The 19,585-nt window shown below is 41.4% G+C and overlaps 1 protein-coding gene across 19 annotated transcripts in view; it reads right to left on the reverse strand.

Annotated features, from left to right (window-relative positions):
• PHKA2 (phosphorylase kinase regulatory subunit alpha 2) overlaps positions 1-19,585 on the reverse strand; it is a 71,720-nt gene that overhangs the window by 12,601 nt on the left and 39,534 nt on the right. For 5 of the 19 annotated variants that reach the window (XM_037901214.2, XM_037901206.2, XM_043537941.1 and 2 more), the window contains exons 22-31: positions 19,418-19,551; positions 17,356-17,512; positions 15,267-15,346; positions 14,931-15,009; positions 14,672-14,801; positions 11,194-11,295; positions 9,307-9,425; positions 8,099-8,128; positions 6,655-6,708; positions 2,254-2,427 (exon numbers count right to left, since the gene is read on the reverse strand). In XM_037901214.2, coding sequence (XP_037757142.1) covers positions 2,254-2,427; positions 6,655-6,708; positions 8,099-8,128; positions 9,307-9,425; positions 11,194-11,295; positions 14,672-14,801; positions 14,931-15,009; positions 15,267-15,346; positions 17,356-17,512; positions 19,418-19,551 — 1,059 coding nt within the window. The remainder of the gene's footprint in view (positions 1-2,253; positions 2,428-6,654; positions 6,709-8,098; positions 8,129-9,306; positions 9,426-11,193; positions 11,296-14,671; positions 14,802-14,930; positions 15,010-15,266; positions 15,347-17,355; positions 17,513-19,417; positions 19,552-19,585) is intronic. The other 14 variants (XM_043537943.1, XM_037901226.2, XM_043537944.1 and 11 more) reach the window with 10 other exon arrangements.

A 19,585-nucleotide genomic window follows, 5' to 3' on the forward strand; every position in this document is an offset into this window, starting at 1 on the left:
GTATGACAAGTTTTAAAAACAGTGAACGCATATAAAAATGTTATTTCATTTCTTCCAAAAAGATCATATGACAAGAAAACTATTGGAGAGAAAGTCTGGATGCTATAAAATAACCTTATGCCACACTTAAGCTGAAACAACTGTTCAGTGGGAGGGAGGTACTTGGAAAGCAGTAACAGCAGGATACATCTAGAGGTGAAAGTACAGCAAATTAGATATGAGTTTGCAATACGAAAGGACAATTAGAGGAGGGGTTAAAAAAAAAAAAATCAGCCCACCAATGGAGCAGCTTTGTTATGGACCAGGAAAGTGAAGATCCCTCTCTCTTGCCCTAGGGTCAAACACCACTTAGTTTAGGATATAGGACTTGGAGCACCACAATATAATATCAGTAAATGAAAAATGCCCTTCAAAATGGGCAACAAAAATTACGGAGGAGCTAGACAAATTGGCATATGAGAAAAGAGTTTAAAAAAACTAAATACATATAGCTTATCTAAGGCATGACCAGGGCATGATGGTCACCTAGGCATCTGAAGTCTGAAAACACCAAGGAGGGAGAGGTATTAAGAATTGTCCAAAGGGATTTTAAGAATAATTGGATGACAATGAGCAAAGGAAAATATAGGCTGAGTTTGACTAAATAAAATTCTATTTGATTCTCCAAAAAAAACAGAAAGAACCTGACATGTACAGTAGTTCAGGAAAGTGAGCCAATTAAAATCAAAATGGTGGTGGAGGCCTAATATTGTTGAATCTGCAATTTCCACCATTCTGCAAATTAAGTATGACCTCAGTCATTTTACAACTGTAGTTTGCACTCTTTTAAATGTTTTTCCTTTCCATTGTTGCTGTGTAGAAGTCATTCAAACAACAAGGGAATCTGACTAACTGTTCATGGGAAACTGTGACACTGACTATACAAAGTGCTGTCATGAATAAAAAAATGTGAACAGTTTTTCCTCTGATCTATCAGTTTTAGTTATTTTAGGTATTATTTGTAAAAATGGTACATTTCAGACAAAGGCAATTTAAGTTGGCAGTGTCCCTTTAATAAACCTAGTGAATGAATTCACAAAAGACTTTTGTCTTTGCTGGCATCAGTTAAGCCTGCATTTTAGAGTGTTGCTTTGAATTGCACAAGTGTGAGCTATCTTGACTCAAGGCATATATTCCTACCTCCACTTTAGTACTCAATACAGCTCAATGCAGCCAGGTGCTGAACACTTTGGCCCTAATCCAGCAATACACAAAGCAGGTGAATAGTCTCATTGAAGTCAATGGGAATTCCTGTTCCCCTGTTTCTTAAATCATTCTCTAGTTCAGGGGTGGCCAACCTGTGGCTCCTGAGCTACATGTGGCTCTTCAGAGGTTAATATGCTGCTCCTTACCTAGGCACTGATTCCGGGGCTGGAGCTATAGATGCCAACTTTCCAATGTGCTGGGGGGTGCTCACTGCTCAACCCTCTGTGTGCCCCAAGCCCTGCCCCTACTCCACCCCTTCTCCCAAGGCCCCTGTCCCTTCCCCTGAGCCTGCCATGCCCTCGCTGCTCCTCCTCCCTCCCCGCCATAGCATCCTGCGCATGTGAAACAGCTTATTGCAGAGGGCGGGAGGAGGGGGGAGTAGGCACTGACTGGTGGGGGCTGCCAGCAAACAAGAGGCACTGGGGGCAGGGGAGCAGATGGGGGGCTGTTGACGTATTACTGTGGCTCTTTGGCAATGTACATTGGTAAATTCTGGCTTCTTCTCAGGCTCAGGTTGGCCACCCCAGCTCTAGTTCAACTACTGCACCATACTACTAAGCTCAGGAGCAACTGCAGGGATTATTTTCAGTGAATGTGGAGCAAACTAAAAATTGGTTTTAAAAACAGTATAGCCCTTATGAAATCCACCAGCAGAACTCAGACATTTTTAAGAAACATAGCTTCTTATTTAACCCTTCCTAGTCTCCCTATTTATCCTCTTGAATTGGGTGTGGGTGGATTGTGAGCCTTTCATTGGCAATGACCATGACCTGTTTAAGATGGGGAACAATGTGAAACAATAGAATTTAATCATTCGGCTGCAGTTTAGTGCTGGTTTTCAGAGGAAATACATTGACAAACTCATTCATGAGCATATGTTAATGGAGCTCTTGTGTATTAGTCAGACATATTCCACAAAGTATTAGAGTTTTTCCTGACCACAGTAATATTGTATCTAAAATACCAGCCTCCCAAGATACCGTACACCCTCTACTGCTATTAACTTACCTTCTGAAGGATTTTCCATACTTTTTGATAGAATCCTACAGGAACTCTGTTAATGGCACCATCGAGCCTTCTTCTGCGGAGCCATTGCCCTTGGCGATCACCCCAGCTGATGTTGTTTCCAGTAGACCCTATAGGGGATGAAGTCCTAGTGGGAGATGATGGAGTACTGCCCCTCTGCAAGAGACAAACCATTTAGTAACTACAACATGTTACCATGAGAGCACCCACCCTTGCATGTTACATCATTCTGCTACAGCTTCAATTCAGTGCGGTTTCTAGTGAATATTGACTAAATAAATATTGACTGATTTCTTTTGCCATTAAAGATTTCTTTTGAAGATGTTGACAGGATACGGTCAAGGTATTTCTTTTACAACAAATCTCCCTCTTTAAAGCCCGGGGAGCAAAAGCCACCCATTTAATGGAATGCACTGCAAAGGGTATCATAGGTTGAGAGAGAAAAAGAGAGAGAGAGACCAGGGCCCATATTTTGATACATTGGCCTACTCAATAAATCACACATACACTATCAGTAGATGAAAGCCAGTGCTGTCATACAGGTATGGCATTTAGGCCAAGTAAACCACCATCTTTGCTCTGTATCTGATTATTTTCACATAGCATTTTCCTTCTTTTAACCTCCTATGGCCAGCACGGGTAGCTTGCCTTCCTGGCATTGTGTGGCCAAAGTTCAGAGTGGTCCTGGCAACAGTGCCATCGTATTGTGGTACGCATGGGAACTGTTTACACTTGTGCCCAATTCTGTACAGCTTGGAATCAGATTATTTTAGTACTTGTGGCAGCCCTTCACACCGGTACACTTGTGTACTATTCCGCCGAACACCACATTGGGAAACACACACAAAACACCACAGCAGGAAACATGCTAGCACCACAAAGCAGTGTGTATTAGTGAACAGGAAATCAGATAGTGAAGCCACGTAGGTAGGTAATATTGAGGGGCTATCGTTTCCATGCACTGTGTGTTGTAACGAGCCATGTTGCTGTTTGAACTTGTTGCCCAAAGTTCGTGCACAGAGCTGCCCCCTGGCTGGAGGCACCTTTTTGTTAATCCACGTAGCTGTTACTCCCACCTCCTCTGCTCAACTGTCACATTCTAACTGCCACAGAACCTTTGGACGCCAACATTCCATCTTGTTCTCATGGGGCCCAGTGGGGATTGAACCTAGTGACATTCTAAGCAATAGTTCTCAACCCTGCTTGTCGTTTCTTCCATCGCTTCACACTGACTCAGCCTGGCAATCCGGGAATCTTCTTATAATACATGAATCATTCAATCCTCCTAAACTATGCGACTCCTGGGCAATGTTCCCATCTTCCTCAGGTTTTTACAGAGAAGCAAGCAAGAATCTCTCTCCTTACTTACAAATACCCTTCATGGGGATTGGGGCCTGAGAGGGTATCCCCTTGTCTTAAAGAGGGAATCAAAGTAACAAAGTAAAAATAGCAGCCCCTCCCATTTTTTGGGAAGGAAGAAGCAACTTTTCGTAGCTGGACCTTTGCTGCTAGACCAAGTGAGCTGATTTATACTGTATCTGTTGGTGCTTACACAAACATTTTCAAGTCAACCAGCTGGACAAATGAGTCTGTTAGAGCAAAAGATAATTATGTAAAATCTAAGTTTAATGACTTTAAAAACATCTTCATACTTCAGAGGAATTTCCTTTTGAATCTAACTTGGAAATACTGAAGAGGCAGGCTCTGTTCCATGACCAGAACAGCGTGCACTGATTAAAATGGGATTTCTTGCCTATTGTAGACAACTTTCACAGTTCATCTGCAAAACATCGGTGTTTAAACACTCTCACGGCTAAATTGGTGCCTTTTAGGGAGCACCAGCGATTGGGAGTGGTGCAGAGACTACTGCCAGAGTTTCTGAATATATTGTGCACAAAAAAGAGCGCAGAGAGACTATGCTATGACAAGGTGATGCACATGCCTACAACCAGCTTCGTTGTTCTGTGCAAAGAGGGAAGAGTCTTGCACTAGCTGTGGCTCTAGACTTGCATAAACCTTCCAGTCAACTGGACTGTGTCCAGTTCTGCATTAAGGTAGGAAAGGCTCCTTGCCCACTCTTGCGCATCCATGCAGGGCCAGGCATAACTGCGCCTGGAGTACTGCCTAAAGAGAAGCTCACTGACAGCCTGATCCTACCAGTCCTTTCTCAGAAGAAACTGCTACTGAAGTTTGTGGAAGTTTAGCCAGAGTAAGGTCTGCAGGATCAGAATGTTAGAAAACTACAGACTTGAAATCTAAAGACGTGATATAACTACTTTTCCTTCTAATGCAAAACCCCCCAGCTTACCTTTGCTGGTTTGATGCAATATGTTCATTTTCATTGTACAGCATCCTCCTGACTAATGCACAGTCAAGCTTTCTTTCTCTAATTCAGCAAAGATGACATTTAAGTAATGAAGGAGTTCAGCAGGAGTGCCAGTGCTGAAGTAATTACTGTGTGCATATTCACGTCTTTCATTTGTCCCTGTTTTGACTATGCTGTTTATCCAGATCTCATTTAATAACTCACTATATTTGAATCAAGTACACTGATAATATGGAGCCGAATTCTGTCCCTCTTTGCATTGGTGCAGAAGGACTGAAAAGCCACATACCTACTGTGCAGGAGTCAGGCAGGCCATGGAGAAACCACAAAGAGGTACATTGCCTGTGTCAGAAAAGTGTTTTGAGATGGTACATTGTACAATATCCATGGGGTTTGGGAGGTGTAACATGTACTGTGGGTCTGTGTGCACATGGATCCACTGGCCAAAAAGCACAAGGGGTGGGTGACTGTGAGAGTAATGGAGTTTACTGTCCCTTTAAGACAGTGAAGAGACGCTTTCAGGCCTAGCACTGCCCAGTTTCAGGTTTCTGCTGTCCACTGCAGCATGGTGGGAATTTGAGGGACCGAAGCAGAGAGGCCATCTGGGAACTGCAGGTTACTAAAGCAAGGCATGCTGGGAAGGGGACAAGAGCTCCCTTCTCTCTCAAGAGTGAGAGCCTAGGAAGGACCTGAAGTTGCTGAAGATCTCTCCATTAAAGGCCTTGGAGGGAGATGGCTGGCTGGAGAAGAAATTCACACTAGTAAAAGCCATGGGTTTAAATTCATCTTCGTGTACTGGACCAGGATTTGGACCACTAATTTAATATTCAGAGTGGATGAAATTTATCCCTGTCCACAGTGGCCAGCCTAAATCCTATGTACCAGTTAACCTCCCAGGTCTTAAATGATGCCTACATCTGGTGCAAACCTGCTGAAAAGGGATGTATTGCACCCAGCGTGTATAGCATTTGGATCAAAGCGCAGTGAATTATTAAGGCTAGTTGGTCACTTTTGAGAGTTATGTGGAAATGAAGAAACATTCTGTTTTTTGAGTATTAAAACTAACTAAAGATGTTGCAAAGTTATCGTTGAGGATATGAATTAGGAGCCCATAAAAATGAAACCTTTCAGCTACTAATATTGAAGATTTTAACTATACTCAACTAGGGATGCTGGAACAATTCGTGTAGTGGCGGTGCTGAGAGATGTTGAACCAAACTGTAAACCCTGTACAACATGATGGAAACCACTTCAAGCCAGGAGGTGTGGCAGCACCCCCAGCACTCCTAGTTCCAGCACCTATGTACTCGCCTTCACAATGAAGCCAATTGGTCTTTGGGTGCAGTACAGGTAGGCCCTGTGCTAATTGTTATCCTACCACCTATGATAGCTAACATTGGACATTTGTCATTTTACTTGTATGGCTATTTGTTCATGCAGACTGGGAGAGTTTGGGAGTTAAGGAGCAGCTGACACAATGAATTAATATGCTTTATCCTTCATATGAAAAGGCAGGCCTAATTTCAAACTCTTATTTAGATTGAAAAGTAAAAGTGAATTTGAAGAGAATCTCATCCAAGTCCCTAGTAGACAAAATTACTCCTCAGTTTTATCCCAACAGGGGTGGAATAGAAGGGCAAGATATTACAGTACGTGGAAACTGGCCCACACTGTGCTCTAACCAGTACTATTATCTCTTTCCTCTTATGAATTCAAAATTTATATAACTAAAAACCCCTCTAAGAATAAATTGGGTTAAACTTATATTTCCACATTACCATTAAATGTTCAGGGCTGCACAGGATTTAGCCACGCAGCTCCTAGTCAAGTAGCTAAATCCATCTTAACTCTGAAAATTTAGAAGAATGTGGAAAATAAGATTTCTGTTATAAAAGACCAGAAATAAGAACTGGCCCTCCATGAAGGTGAATGAAACAAAAAGCTAAGGTTAAAAAAAAAAATACATAAATGTCACATAAGAAAAGCTGCAAGTTATGTTTAGAGTCCCTGCAGAGGGAGAAAAGAAAAAGACTGCAAATTTCTGAATGGCATTTTACCATGAACCTGGAAGCGTGCATGCTGCTGGACATGGAATGGCCCCCATAAAAGAACTACAAAACAGAAATAAAAAAAAAGTCAGTCAGTCATGACAAGACAAACAAGATGAAGTGACACATGCATGAAAAGGAACAAAGGTGCAATAAAAATTAAACTCACTTATTAATTTAAGAGAGAACCATTTTTTGGGTCAGAATGGGCTCTCATACTGGTACAATTTCATTGACATCACGGAAGTTACTCCTGATTTACATTAGTGCAAATGAAATCACAATTAGACCCTTTATGTTTAAGGATCTTCAGAGTTTTACATTCATCTCTTACTATACTATCACAAGCTTTCCACAGAATCTACCTCAGACAGCATAAGGACATAAAAACCCAAATGAGATAAAAAAAAGAATGCTGCTGCCTCCACATAAATGCAGGGTCGATATTGCAAGCTTACATTTTCTCTTCAGCATCCCTTACCTTATATTAGTGCTAGAAAGAAAGTTATCCCATACTATCAAATCATGCAAGTTGCCAGCCAGGCCGGTAATGCTTAGCAAAACTAGTGAGGCAGTTTTCCAAGAGAAATGATTAGATGCCGATTAGCACCTAAGGGTATTCTTAATAGCTTTCTTTTTGATTAAACAATAATGATTCAGATTACTTTTACAGCTTATGGGACTGATTTTCAGAAATATGGAGCACCCAACGAAATCAATAATTGGAGCTGGAGGTGCTAAGCACATTTGAAAATCAGCTCCAATATAGAAACAGTCTAAGGTCAAAACAATCAAAATGTTCACCTTCAGATTGATGTCTTTAAGATTCAGGTTTTTCCCCCTGATACTAAAGGCTGAATATTCCTGATGGCTCAATGAAACCTACTGGGAATCAGCATGAATGGAAAAAATTCAACTCTCCTCAGTGGGAAAGAAGCCACTCAACTCCTTTTCTGTGCAGAAATGGCACCTCTCCTTCCAAAGTGACTAATCTCAGGAAACATTTTCCCACCTTTAAATGTCTACAGAAAGTTGCAACTGTGCTACATCTCTATGCAGAGCGATATAATGCTGCCATCTAGTGTCCAGTCAGGTATTCCAAAAGGCAGGACATTATAATATGTTCTCTATTTGAAAGGAAATTAACTCAGATATTCACAACTTGCCATGTGACTGATATCCACACTCTAAATTTGTATAATGATATAAATTGCTAGACCTCTGGAGAGACCAGAACATAGGCCATTCTGCTCACAACAACAAACTAGCACCAGCAGCACAGGCAAAACTGCACCATATTAATTAAATCATTTACTACTTGAATGTTAAAAAGTGTTCTGTATTCAGAGCAAACAAAAAGGCTTTTAGTTCCCTTAGTTCTAGGACAAGCATACATAATTCAGTAGTGAGGGAGGAAAACATGCATTCTCATGAACATATAGATTTATTTCACCTTTTCATCAGCAGATGACCTCCTATTCATCTGGAATCAAAAATTAGTTATGCAATTATTTTAAACAAATGTAAAAAAATAACCTACAATAGAGAACACAAACCAGATTTGTTTTTAAACTGTTTTATCTTTCCAAATGCTCACTTGCTGCATGAGAAAATGTATTAGCAAAAAGAGAGTCCTAATGGTCTCACTGGATAATGACTCTTGTCCCTCCTACACAGAAACACATGAAAAATGGATCTAAGATTTCTTTTCTGAGTGAATGTTTACATCTGCATGGAGAGACTGGGGAGGGAGGGGAGGGAAGGGGGGAAGAGTAAAGATCCCTGCTTGCAGATCCCAGTGCAGGATGAGGCTATACTCAGTACCTGATTTGGCTCTCTCTTCAGTATTAATTCAGCCCCCCACCAAAAAAAAAAGCAGCTTTCACCAGGAGAAATTAAATCAGGACTTATTTATTTCGGCCAAATCATTAGACAAACTTGTTTTGATTTAAGAATTACATTTGCATGCCAAAGTAAATAAGAATTGAATGTGCTGTTCCCAGAAAAGATGTTTGCGTCTAGTAATCAGCATAGTAAAACTCCTCCAGCTGTCTTGGTATCTTATTTATACCGTACATATGTTACTGCATTAATGGGGAGGTAGCTCACAAATCCCTCTGCCTACCGAGATAAGAAAATGCCTCTTTGTTTGCCTTCCAACCTACCATTTGCTAAAGTAAACAGAGTTCTTTACCTGAGACATATGGGTCACAATAAAGATTTGTATGCCAGAAAAAACAGAGGTGTAAAACACAAGAATGAATATTGTTTGAGCCAAATCTTTACTTTGATGCAAATGGAATCTTTACCTAAGAAAGAATGACGGGAACTTGGTCTAAGTCAGGTGCCCTTAATGCTTCAAGCCAGGAGCTGGTTGAAATGAGCTAATTTCAGAATTTTAAATTAAAACCAAAAAGGAAAATGTTTTGGAAAAAATTTGATTTCCTTATCTTCTCCCTCGCATGCCTTTTTTTTTTTAAAAAAAACAGCCACTACTACTTCAAATAATAAAACAGATAGGAAAAGTTTGGAATTTACCATGAATGTAATAAGGGGCAGATATAACCAAAAACAATCAGTTGTGTCTCCTGGGTTTAAAAAAAATGACTTTCATAAATCCTGTGCTGCTTAAAGAACACACAGAAAAGGAGATCCTCCCACCTGTTTCATTTCACTCTTCAGTCTAGTAATGCCACTTCTTTCTGTTTTAGTTGCTCCAGTGTGCCCCACTTCATGAATAGAAATTGCTGGGCTGGAGGCAGAGGAATCTAGAGGCCGCACTAAAGAAAGAAACAAGGCAGTTTTCTAGATTAAAGGTAAGCTATGTTTAAGTAGTAATAAGAATACAACTTAAAACTGTATGTAGAAATTAAAGGAAAAACACCTTATATTTTAGGACTATGCACTTTCCATGGTACCTCTTTACTTCCAATAAGATTAAAAGCGTAAGTCAAACTTTCAAATCAGAATGGCCTAAAGTTAGGCTTCTAAATCCATATTTAGACATTTAAATATTTTTGGCTCAATTTTCAAAGCTAGTGGGAATCTGCAGCTCCCAATGACTTCGGTAGGGTTTTCTGAGTGCTCAACCCTTCCAAATATTTTGGCCTAAATATGGATTTAGGAGCCAGTTCTAACGCCACTCAGGAATTCCTGGGAACTATTGATATGCCCTTTGAAGTTTAGACAGGCCAGATGTTTTTGTTCTCAATATCCTTCAACCCTGGTCACATTAGACATTCTCATTTTAAAAGTCTGTCTGCATATCACTGAGAGCTTGACATGGCCTAATTTTAGTGCACCATGTTTTCTGTATTCACGTATATTTTAAAACAATTTGATGCGCAGTTACTTAACATGATTTGCAGACCTGTGAAAGGATGAGCCTTCAAAAATGGTCGTTAGGTAGGAAGGAGACGGAGCTCTGCTCTGTCAATGTCCATTACATGCCCAGAACAAATGATGGAAACACTATAGCATCTGGCATCTATAAATATTTGCCATTCACAAGCATTTTCACCAGCTCCCAGTTTCAGACCCGCATCTATGTTTTAAGTTTAATAATCAACCTTAATTATCATCTAACTGTGTGCACATAAGTGAAATCAACTAACGCTAAACTTCCTATCTGGCCTTATGTAGGTACACGGCAGAAGGAGTCTCTCACTTTTGTGCCCCTGCACAGAGACCAGACACAACCCTAGTCCTCATGCTCAGTGTGATCCTGGCTAGTCCTGACAGCAACCCTAGCCTACCCTAAAAATGTGGAGGAGAGAGGGCCATTCCCCTCCTCATCTGTAACATCCTGCACAGCTGGGCCTATACTGAGTGGGGAGCACATACTGTGCCCTGTAAAAGGGTGTAAGGCAGGGGTTGCTCTGGCTCACACTTCCAGATGTTCATTCATTTACACCAGCTGGGAATCTGGCCTTCCATGCCTAAATCTAATAAAATGTCTCCCAAAGCTCCCACTGAGACACCATGAATCTGTCCCCCGTACAACAACATGGCAGGGGCTCTATGACCACACCAAAGCCCAATCCTACAACAGTTTACGTTTTAAGGATTACTCTACATTCAAAAGTGAAGAGATGACATAACAATGAAACTATCTCTGCCATGATAAGATATGTCACCTGGCTGGGGCACACGTTGAGGGGCAAGATAGGTTATAAACAGACCACTCTTGGTACATATAAAAATGCTGGATGCAATCTCACTACAATTCTTATCCTATTCCTCCTGTCTGGAAAGATCACATATTTCCACAGATGTGTCCAAAAATGATTAAGTGGTCTTACAATGTTGCTGAATTAAAAATTCTATAGTTCAAAATAATACTTGGGGTACTGAAAATAACAGGTATGTTTGTTTTTGGATATTAAACCCTTGTGTTTCATAGATAATCAGGATCTCTGCAGCAAACATTTCTAAAGAGGAGACTGCTGCTTATAAAACTTAAAATAAACTCTGTATCTAAATAAGCTCTTGCTTAATATATACATGCACAAGCTATAATACATTCAAACAATCAAACAGACAACTTACTGCTTCTTTCAACGCCAAACTCTTTCCCACTCAAAATATGGTGCAGGAGATTTTTCATATCAAAGGGGCTTAGATTCATTAAGCTTTCTGAGGCTTCTTCACCTAGTGAACAAATACTATACTAGGTCATTCATACTATAGTTTTTCTAGGAAAACAGGGTTAATTCCTAGTTATAGTCTGTTATTAATGCTTGCTTTTATTTTTTTTTTTAAAAGCAAAAAGTAGTTGACAAACCCTGAAGAGGTAATCTTCATAAAAGGAACCCTAATTATTATTTGTACTAAGGTTTGCGCGAAACCTCATAGAAGCTAGTGGGTATAACAGCTACCCTTCATCAGGATAGATGTAAGAAACAGTTAAAGCTCCTTTATGAAAGAAAATAGCTGAAACAATAGGAGACACCACCCAAAACACAGGCCACATGCAAGGCTGCTGGTCAGGAATCTGAACTATGCGGACAGAGGAATTTTCCTGAGGAATGATTGCAAATGCAGAGAGCTGGATATTTTTATTATTGATGGAGCTGTCTGTGTAAGAGACAGAAGCAGGAGAAACACCATGGAAGCAGTCAGAGAAGGCAGCAAGGAAGCCCCAGAGATGGTCAGAGAAGCATTCGTAGCATGAACCCAAGAAAAAGTTAAGTGAGAGAAAGCTGTTGGGCAGAGTGCTGGCTGGTTGGAACCTTGAGCAAAGAAACTATCCCCTGATTTTCCATTCTTATTGTGTTCTGGGAAACAGGACTTTGTTTTTTTGTAAACAAACAGGATTACATAAAAAAAAAATTAATAACTCCATCATCAGTTGCTCCTCCTAATGGAAATAACCCAAAGTTCCCAAATACTGGCTAAGTATAATACTGGGTCACAAGCGGTAATATTTTTTTTTAAATCAGTGTGCTCCAGTTTGCTAGGGAGGGTGGCAAAGTCTCTGACTTCATGCCCAGGAGACGGAAAAACTGGGAAGTCTACCAGCTGCTGCTGACTGGAAGCTTCTCACACAGGATTCACTTAGTGTGCCACAGACACTGAGACCATCTAGGACACAGAAATCTGGGTGGACCCCATGTCCACTCAGTATCAGCATCAAGATTTGACTATGATTTGGTACCAATTAACTCTTATTACTTCTGACAATTGCTGCTACTGCTACACAGGACTATAACAACTTTAGATTTTACTGTTCAGCAAGTCCTTCAATTGTTCATGGATTTCCCTTCAGCTTCACTGTCTCCTACTGTGACGAACTTCAAGGCTGTATTAGCTATGCAGTGTGCAGCTCATTTATTTAATTCCCATTTGCAGTAGGATATGAGTAACATCACAGAATAGGTCTTACATATCCCCTTTGGGAGGTCAGGGAAATAAAATTAAAGAGCAAATATGTCAATATTCAGAAATTTAGATACTAACCCTACAACAGCCAAACATATTTAAGACTGCGGGGGCGGGAGAAGGGGGAGCTAGGGGAAGGCTGAATGCCTCAAAGTTTGTAATTGATATAAAGTCACTTCAAGTAGAAATTCCAAAAGCATCTAAAGCTATGTCTATACCACGGGTCCGCAACCTTTGAGAAGTGGCGTGCCAAGTCTTCATTAATTTAAGGTTTCGCGTGCCAGTAATAAATTTTACATTTACAGGGGCCCCAGACTGGCAGCAGGCTGAGTGGGGCCCGCGGCCAGGACCCTGGCTGGCAGGGGGCCAGGCGGTTGGAACCCCAGAGCTGCAGCGAGGTGAGCGGGGCCGGTGGCTGGTATCCCAGGCCGGCACCAGGCTGAGCGGGGCCGATGGCTGGGACCCCGGCTGGCAAGGGGCCGGCAGCTGGAACCCCAGACCAGCAGTGGGCTGAGTGGCTCAGCCCACCAACGGTCTGGGGTTCCGTCTGCCGGCTCCTGCCAGCCGGGGTTCACCCAGGCAGGCAGTGGGCTGAGCAGGGCCAGCGGACAGAACCCCAGACCGGCAGCAGGCTGAGCTGCTCAGCCCACTGCTGGTCCGGGGTTCCGTCCGCCAGCTCCTGCCAGCCGGGGTCCTGGCCACCGGCCCTGCTCAGCCCGTTGCTGGCCAGGGGTTCCATTCACCCAGGCCCGCAGCGGGTTGAGTGGGGCCGGCGGCCGGGACCCCGGCTGGCAGCAGCGTGCCAGTAAAAATCGGCTGGCATGCCGCCTCTGGCACGTGTGCTGCAGGTTGCCGACCCCTGGTCTATACATACAGTGCTGCAATGGCACACCTGTACCAGCAGAGCTGCACCACTTCAGCCTGTGTGGTGAAGATGCTCTATGCCAATGGGAGAGAGTTTTCCCGTCGGCATTAAAAACCCACCTCTGTGAGTGACGACATAGCACTGTCCACACAGGCGCTTATGTTGGTGTAACTTATGTCGCTCAGAGGAGTGGAATATTCACAGCCCTCCGTGACACAAATTTTGCTGACATTGCCTGTGTCTACACTACAGCCTAAATCTCATTGAAAGTCAGGGTGTGTTTACATTACAAGTGCTACAGCTACATCACTGTAGTGCTGTAGGGTAGACACTTATTACAGCTACAGAAAGTAACAGATCTACCCCCTTAAGATGTGGTAGCCAGGTCAATGGAAGAATTCTTCTGTGGTGACACTGTGGTGTCTACTGTGGGGTTAGACTGGCCTAACTAATTAGCACAGTGCATTAAATTTTGATTGGTCAACCTGAGTTTTAGTTGTAAACCAGGCCTCAGTGTGAGTTAGTCAGGGCAGCCTAACGGCTTGACGACACAGTCCTGCAGTTCGGACTTCGGGGTGTGTGAACTGCAGTGCACACTAGTGCACTGCACACTAGTGCACTGCAATGTATCTCCCCTACCCCCCACGTGGACACTGTAGGCATGAACTAAAAGATATCTAGTTCATGTTAACGTAGCCCTCATTAAACAGTACTAAGTTAACACACACTAGGGACCTTTTAGTTCGTGCCCGCACCATCCACATTGGGGAGTTACTGCATAGCACGCTAGTGTGCGCTGCAATTCACATCCCCATAGTCCGTACTGCGGGACAATGGACACATAGTCTAAATGGCTAGGAAACTTTTTAAAAGGACTGTGGGTATTTCTTTATGTCAAAAGGATGCCAGGAATGCAGATTATTTTTGAAGTTTGTAACTAACTGTGTATGTTGGATAAAGGATTTAATTTAAAACAGATTGTATTTAAGCTGAGCTTTCCTGGGGAAATAAAAGCTAAAACTACACACACACAAAATCGAGAGTCTGCTTTAAAAAAAGAATGATTGTATTACGATTTTTAAAGGACCCCCCCAATGTTTCTTTACGGTGTTTATTGAAGGGAGAATTTTGATACAGATATTTTAAGAATAGGGCTATGTTAAAAATAAGCAAATTATTTGTCTTGTCTTATGTAACTGAAATGTTGACCATTGGGGGGCGGGGGGAGGGAAGAGGTGAGATATTTTTTTACCACAGTTATTATAGTACAGTTGGTCTTACCTGAACAGTTCAAACTGCGAACCAGCTCAGTAGCCATCACCTGAATTATTAGTCCAATGCGGAGTCTGAGCATCTCTGCAAAAAGGCTGGGCTGTGACCTGACGTACATCGCCAAATACACCACCATCTCCTGGCATGAGCAAATGAACAAAGGGTATCTATTCAGGGGCATTCATTATAACTCTTGCCAGTTCCAGACAACACAAGAAACAGAAGGTACAGCATGTAAAAAACCCCATTCCTTCCACGTGTTTTATACCTGGGTAAGGACTGCAATACTGATGTCTTGTCCACTGGCTTCATAAATAAGTGCTGACAACTCTTCAGGTGGCAGAGGGCTAAGGAAAGTGAACCAGACAGTTAGGACTACCTATGATGCTTGTTAGTTTCTACATGTGTCAACTGTTTGGATTTAGAGGTTTTAATCTGAAGTGTCTAACTTAAAATGCACCAAAACAATTTTGCTTTATAGACCTTCCAGCTAATGGACCCGTGATTCCTTCTGAAAATAATAGTTAATAATTTGGAAACACTGTATCAGCAGTAGGAACTCTGAAATACAAGACATCCAGACTAAGACAGAGCTAACACTTACGCGGTAATAGTTTTTTCACGTGGCTCAGGTGGCAGGCCCACTGTAAGCTGCTTGTGGTGTGACAGAAGGTCTGTGCATGCCTATTACAGTACAATACAGAAAGCAAGAGAGCCCACTCTGTTAAGTTATATGGCAACAATGATTTTTTTTTAATTTAAGAAAAAAAGCATTTCTTCTGTAATTCCTCAGTGTATTTGCATCTGCTACTAAATGTATAGTTCAGAGGCAGATCCTCAGCTATTGTAGATTAAATGTACATTAAAGTAGATTAAAGTAATTGTCATAGGTCCACTGAAGCCAACAGAGATATGACATGGCCTATGGAGTATTCTAACTCTTCCTATATTATTACTACTTTGTTATTTACAAGATAAAATAGATAAAGATACACACCACTGAAGTTTTCTTGTATGTGTGGGAGACAGAATGTGTGTATTATAGCTAGACAGCCTCTGAACAATTGTATCCCTTCAAAAAAAAAAAAAGATTATCTGTATGGAATATACTGTCCTATAGTCAGTTTACACACTTCAATTTATTTCCAAATAGGTACTGCCCCACAGTCCTGCTGTATGTTACCTTCTTTATGTTGCAAAGGTAAGACTGGTGTTTAGTTTAACAGATACAAGGCCCTGAATCAAAGCCCATTGAGAGCAGAGCAGTGTTTCCCAACCCTCCTGAGAACTAATCACACCTGCTGTCATCCTCCCCTGCACTCCATTGTCAGAGTCCTAACATCCTTATTTATAAATTTTTCAATGTTGCCATGCCTAGCTAGCCCTTCATGGCCCCTCTGGGAAGACAGGAAAAGAACATGCTTCACACTTAGGGAAATGGTGCAGTGCAGCTACAGCAAATTGCTCACTGTAGCCTGTGTGTGTGTGTGATGGTCAAAGCGCTGCAATACCATTACACAGGATAAAAAGCAAGCAGAAAAATGCTCGGTATGATAGCAATACGCAAATCTCAGGCACTTACTGTAACTAAGTATAAGCAAGGCAATTGGAGACTTATTTATGAGAGCTGAAAGGAAATAATTTTTAATGATCAGGATGAAATCAATGGCCAGGTTTACATTACAAAAACTTACATCAGTATAACTATGTCGCTCAGGGTTTGTGAAAAATCTACACCCTGAGCAACATAGTTATACTGACCTATCCCCCAGAGTAGACATAGCTACCGTCTCTCATGGAGGGGGATTAACTATGCCAGCTGGAAGATGCTCTCCCATCAGCATAGTAGCTTCTTCACTAAAGCGCGACAGCAGGCTGTACATGCAGAGAAGCCCAATGTGTAGGGAATGGACTTCTGCTATTTTCCTTAAATAGTTCCAGATGTTTTGTCATTCCTGTATATTTCAATATACTTAGACTTTAGACTGTAAGCTCTTTGGGAAAGGGACCATCTTTTTGTACTGGCCTATGATTTCCCTGCCATTACAGGGATCTTGGGCACTGGTGCACCTTTCTCCCTCTTATTCTCTGCCTTTGGCACATAACAGTCTAGTCTCCTGTGGGCTGTAATACTTCGGCCTAATTTTGACTGTTGGGTTTAGTGCATGGGTACTGATGGCCTGTGATGTACAGAAGGTCAGACTAGTTGATCTGGTGGTCCCTTCTCGCTTTAAACTCTATGACTGGGGTTCCAAGGCACTACGGTAACACAAATAAATAATTATTATAATCAAGACACCTTTAAAAAACAAAACAAAACAAAAAAAAAAACTTCATCTAACCTTCTCCAGTACTGCAGAATCTTTCTAGTCTCACTTCACTAATCTACAATCCTCAATTCTCCAAATAACCAGGCAACCTCACGTAGATTTTACCTTTCTCAGAGAAGTTCAAAGGCAGAGTTTTATTGTAAGGTTTCATGTTACTAAGCCTTCATTGTTGCACTAAAATATACTACAGCATTCTGTTTGCTTTAACACACTTGATGGAAGGTAAAACTAGAACGGGGTAAACATAGGCCACATTGGAATTTGTGTTTTGAGTGTTAATAGACAAAACTATTTGAGAATATCTGTTTCTGGGGCATACAGGAAGGAAACTGAATAAATTGGCAACACTTGTGTTTGTTATACCTCAGCCAGAACTTCCACTCTCTTTTTGAGTATGCCAGAGATGTACCGAATTAACCCCCACTCTTGGTTCAGGCCTGCCTTGCTGTAGAGCTCATTGAGCAGACAATGAACGGTGACTCCATACTGTCCATTCAGCTCTGTATCCCAATCTGGGCCTCTGCCGGAAGAAAAAGCAGAAATGACAACTTTGGTGCCCAGAAGCAAAGAATGCAGATTTCTAAAGACCATCCATGCAGAGATATGACAGATGGTGAAACCAGGATACTGAACTCCCCTATGATCCTGCAAGGTGCCAAGCAGTCTGGTCCTAATCCAATAGATCACTTGGGAAGGAATTTACAAGCATAGAGGGCAATTAGGTATCTATTAGAAGTTAAGAGGATTTGGGCACATAAATCTCTTTGCCACACTTACATTCTTGCTTAAAGTTAAGCATGTGAGTAGTCTCGCTGAAGTCAACAGAACTGCTCTCATGCTTTAAGTTAAGGATATGTTTAGACACTCTGTTGGATCAGGACCAAAGTGCTCAGCACCTTGCAGGACAAAGCCATATAACAGCAGCCTTCACCAACAGTGCTGAAGATTTCATTAGTTTCTTCAGCGTGTCCAGGGTTTCTCATCGATTTTTTCATGTTGTCTTTTTTCAAGTTGTTAATCAAACTTCCACACTATACCCTATTAGATTTGACATCTTCTGGGCATCAACGGAAGGTGGTGTGTTAATACTGGTGCTGTCGTTATGGTGAAGGTGTTGAAAGAGGCAGTGAGTATTTTTGCCACTATGTTTGGGGTTTGAGAATTCTGCACTCTAGCAATAGGTCATAGGAATCCAAACACTCTGGAGAAAACTCCTGGAGATTATACAAATGAAATGATAGTGACATTATTCTTGGGAAACTACATCTTTCATATTTCTAAACTTCTGGAAGGGGCATGAAGAAGAGGTTCAGATAAACTGTTTGTTCATCTCCTGTGTTCTTAACTCCTTCCAAGGGTGTCATGATGGTGAAGAACTTGGCTCCCTGTTGACTATGCTTCATAATATTACCACAGTGCCGCCCCACCTAATTTTGATGGGAAGCAGTGCATCAAAGGGGGCTTGCCTTTGGAAAGTTGATGTTGCTGTGACATTGGCCCAACACAGTGAAAATGTGGTGGGTTGATATAAAGGGCAAGGGAGAAAAATGAGGCTGCTACACATATGCTCAGAAAGATCCCAGAGGCTATAAAGGCCCTGCTGTGAGAAGCTAAACACAGAAGCAAACGAAAGACCATGTGTGTTATTAAGAAAACCCAGCAGTGGGTGAGTGTCCCAGACCTTAAGCTAACTCTCTGCCAATGTCCTGTAGTGTTTCTTCAACATAAAAAAAATAAATAAATGAATTAGTATGTGTTAGCAAATACACTCTTACAAGACTGCTGTTGGGTTAAATTTGTGTTCTGTTCTCATCAACCCTGTTTATTCACTGAACTATTTTACTATGTTTAGCAGCTCCAGTTAGACATTCCCAAGAGTGTTTTGAGGATTGTTGGATTTTAGCCAACGGGTCACTTTAACATGCAAGAAACAAATTAAAATTCATTAAAAACTACATTTGTACTCTATCCAGACAAGCAATACTCTTATATATACACACTGAAAAATAACACAGCGAAACAATTCTGCACCAAATGTCCACATGCCTACCTACCTGTGTATAAAAATTCTACTCCAACTTCTTGTGAACTTATTGGTGCACAATAATATTGTATCATGTACTGTATTTTGCGAATATAGAAGACTTACGTATTTGATTCCAGTGAGCTTTGTTCCAGGCCTCAAGTGCCACTGCATATTTTATGCTAAACAATTCCTCATTAAAGTCCTTGTGTTCTTACCTGTCTCACCTAAAATCTGTACCTATATGCATTAGGTGTACTTATGGTACTTGTAAATATCCCTATAAAAACAAATTATTAAAGTAGACAAATGTTTACAGTATCTACGCTTTTGTTTGGGGAACCTGTGATGGAACTGCCAGACAAGCTGAAGAGACAATTCAGAAAACCCTTGATAACTTACTTTATTATATACAAGACATATAATATATCTGCTTGATCATGTAGAGTTGGACACTCCTTCAGCTGTTCAACTAACTTCTCACAATCCAATTCACCATGATCATCTTTGGGCAAGTGCAAAACAGCTTCAGGATCCTGATCATCAAAGACAGAAGAGATTTAAAAAAAC

The sequence above is a fragment of the Chelonia mydas genome, chromosome 1 (assembly GCF_015237465.2).
Source record: "Chelonia mydas isolate rCheMyd1 chromosome 1, rCheMyd1.pri.v2, whole genome shotgun sequence".
Classification (NCBI taxonomy): domain Eukaryota; kingdom Metazoa; phylum Chordata; order Testudines; family Cheloniidae; genus Chelonia; species Chelonia mydas.